At 72.5% G+C, this 247-nt stretch overlaps 1 protein-coding gene across 1 annotated transcript in view; it reads left to right on the top strand.

The window, feature by feature from the left end:
* Nucleotides 1-5: 5 nt before the first annotated feature.
* The window catches only part of LOC104075261 (alpha-mannosidase 2x-like), a gene marked incomplete at its 5' end in the record, with an annotated part of 4355 nt that continues 4113 nt past the window's right edge, over nt 6-247 (top strand). Inside the window, 2 exons of the mRNA XM_009575703.1 lie at nt 6-20; nt 217-245. Of these exons, the coding sequence (XP_009573998.1) occupies nt 6-20; nt 217-245 (44 nt within the window). The remainder of the gene's footprint in view (nt 21-216; nt 246-247) is intronic.

The following is a 247-nucleotide window of genomic DNA, read 5'->3' as shown; positions in this document are numbered from 1 at the left end:
CTGCACCCTTCCTTGGCACGGTGAGCAGCACCCTGCCCCATGGCTCCCCGCGCCCCAGCACACTGGGCCATGCTGGGGCAGCTGTCCCCATGCCCCCAGGGAGCACAGCCCTGCCTGCCCGCTCGGTGCTGGGTGGGGGCCTGGGGAAAGGGTCCAGCTGGGCCCGGCTGGCGGGCATAGTGGGCGCACCCCGGCTCTGACTGCTCCTCTCCTCAGGACGACACGCGCCCCAACCAGGACTCCCTCC

This window comes from Fulmarus glacialis, unplaced genomic scaffold (genome assembly GCF_000690835.1).
Source record: "Fulmarus glacialis isolate BGI_N327 unplaced genomic scaffold, ASM69083v1 scaffold18824, whole genome shotgun sequence".
Taxonomy (NCBI): domain Eukaryota; kingdom Metazoa; phylum Chordata; class Aves; order Procellariiformes; family Procellariidae; genus Fulmarus; species Fulmarus glacialis.
Note: the sequence above shows the minus strand (reverse complement) of the source record. Positions and strands in the feature narration are given on the sequence as shown.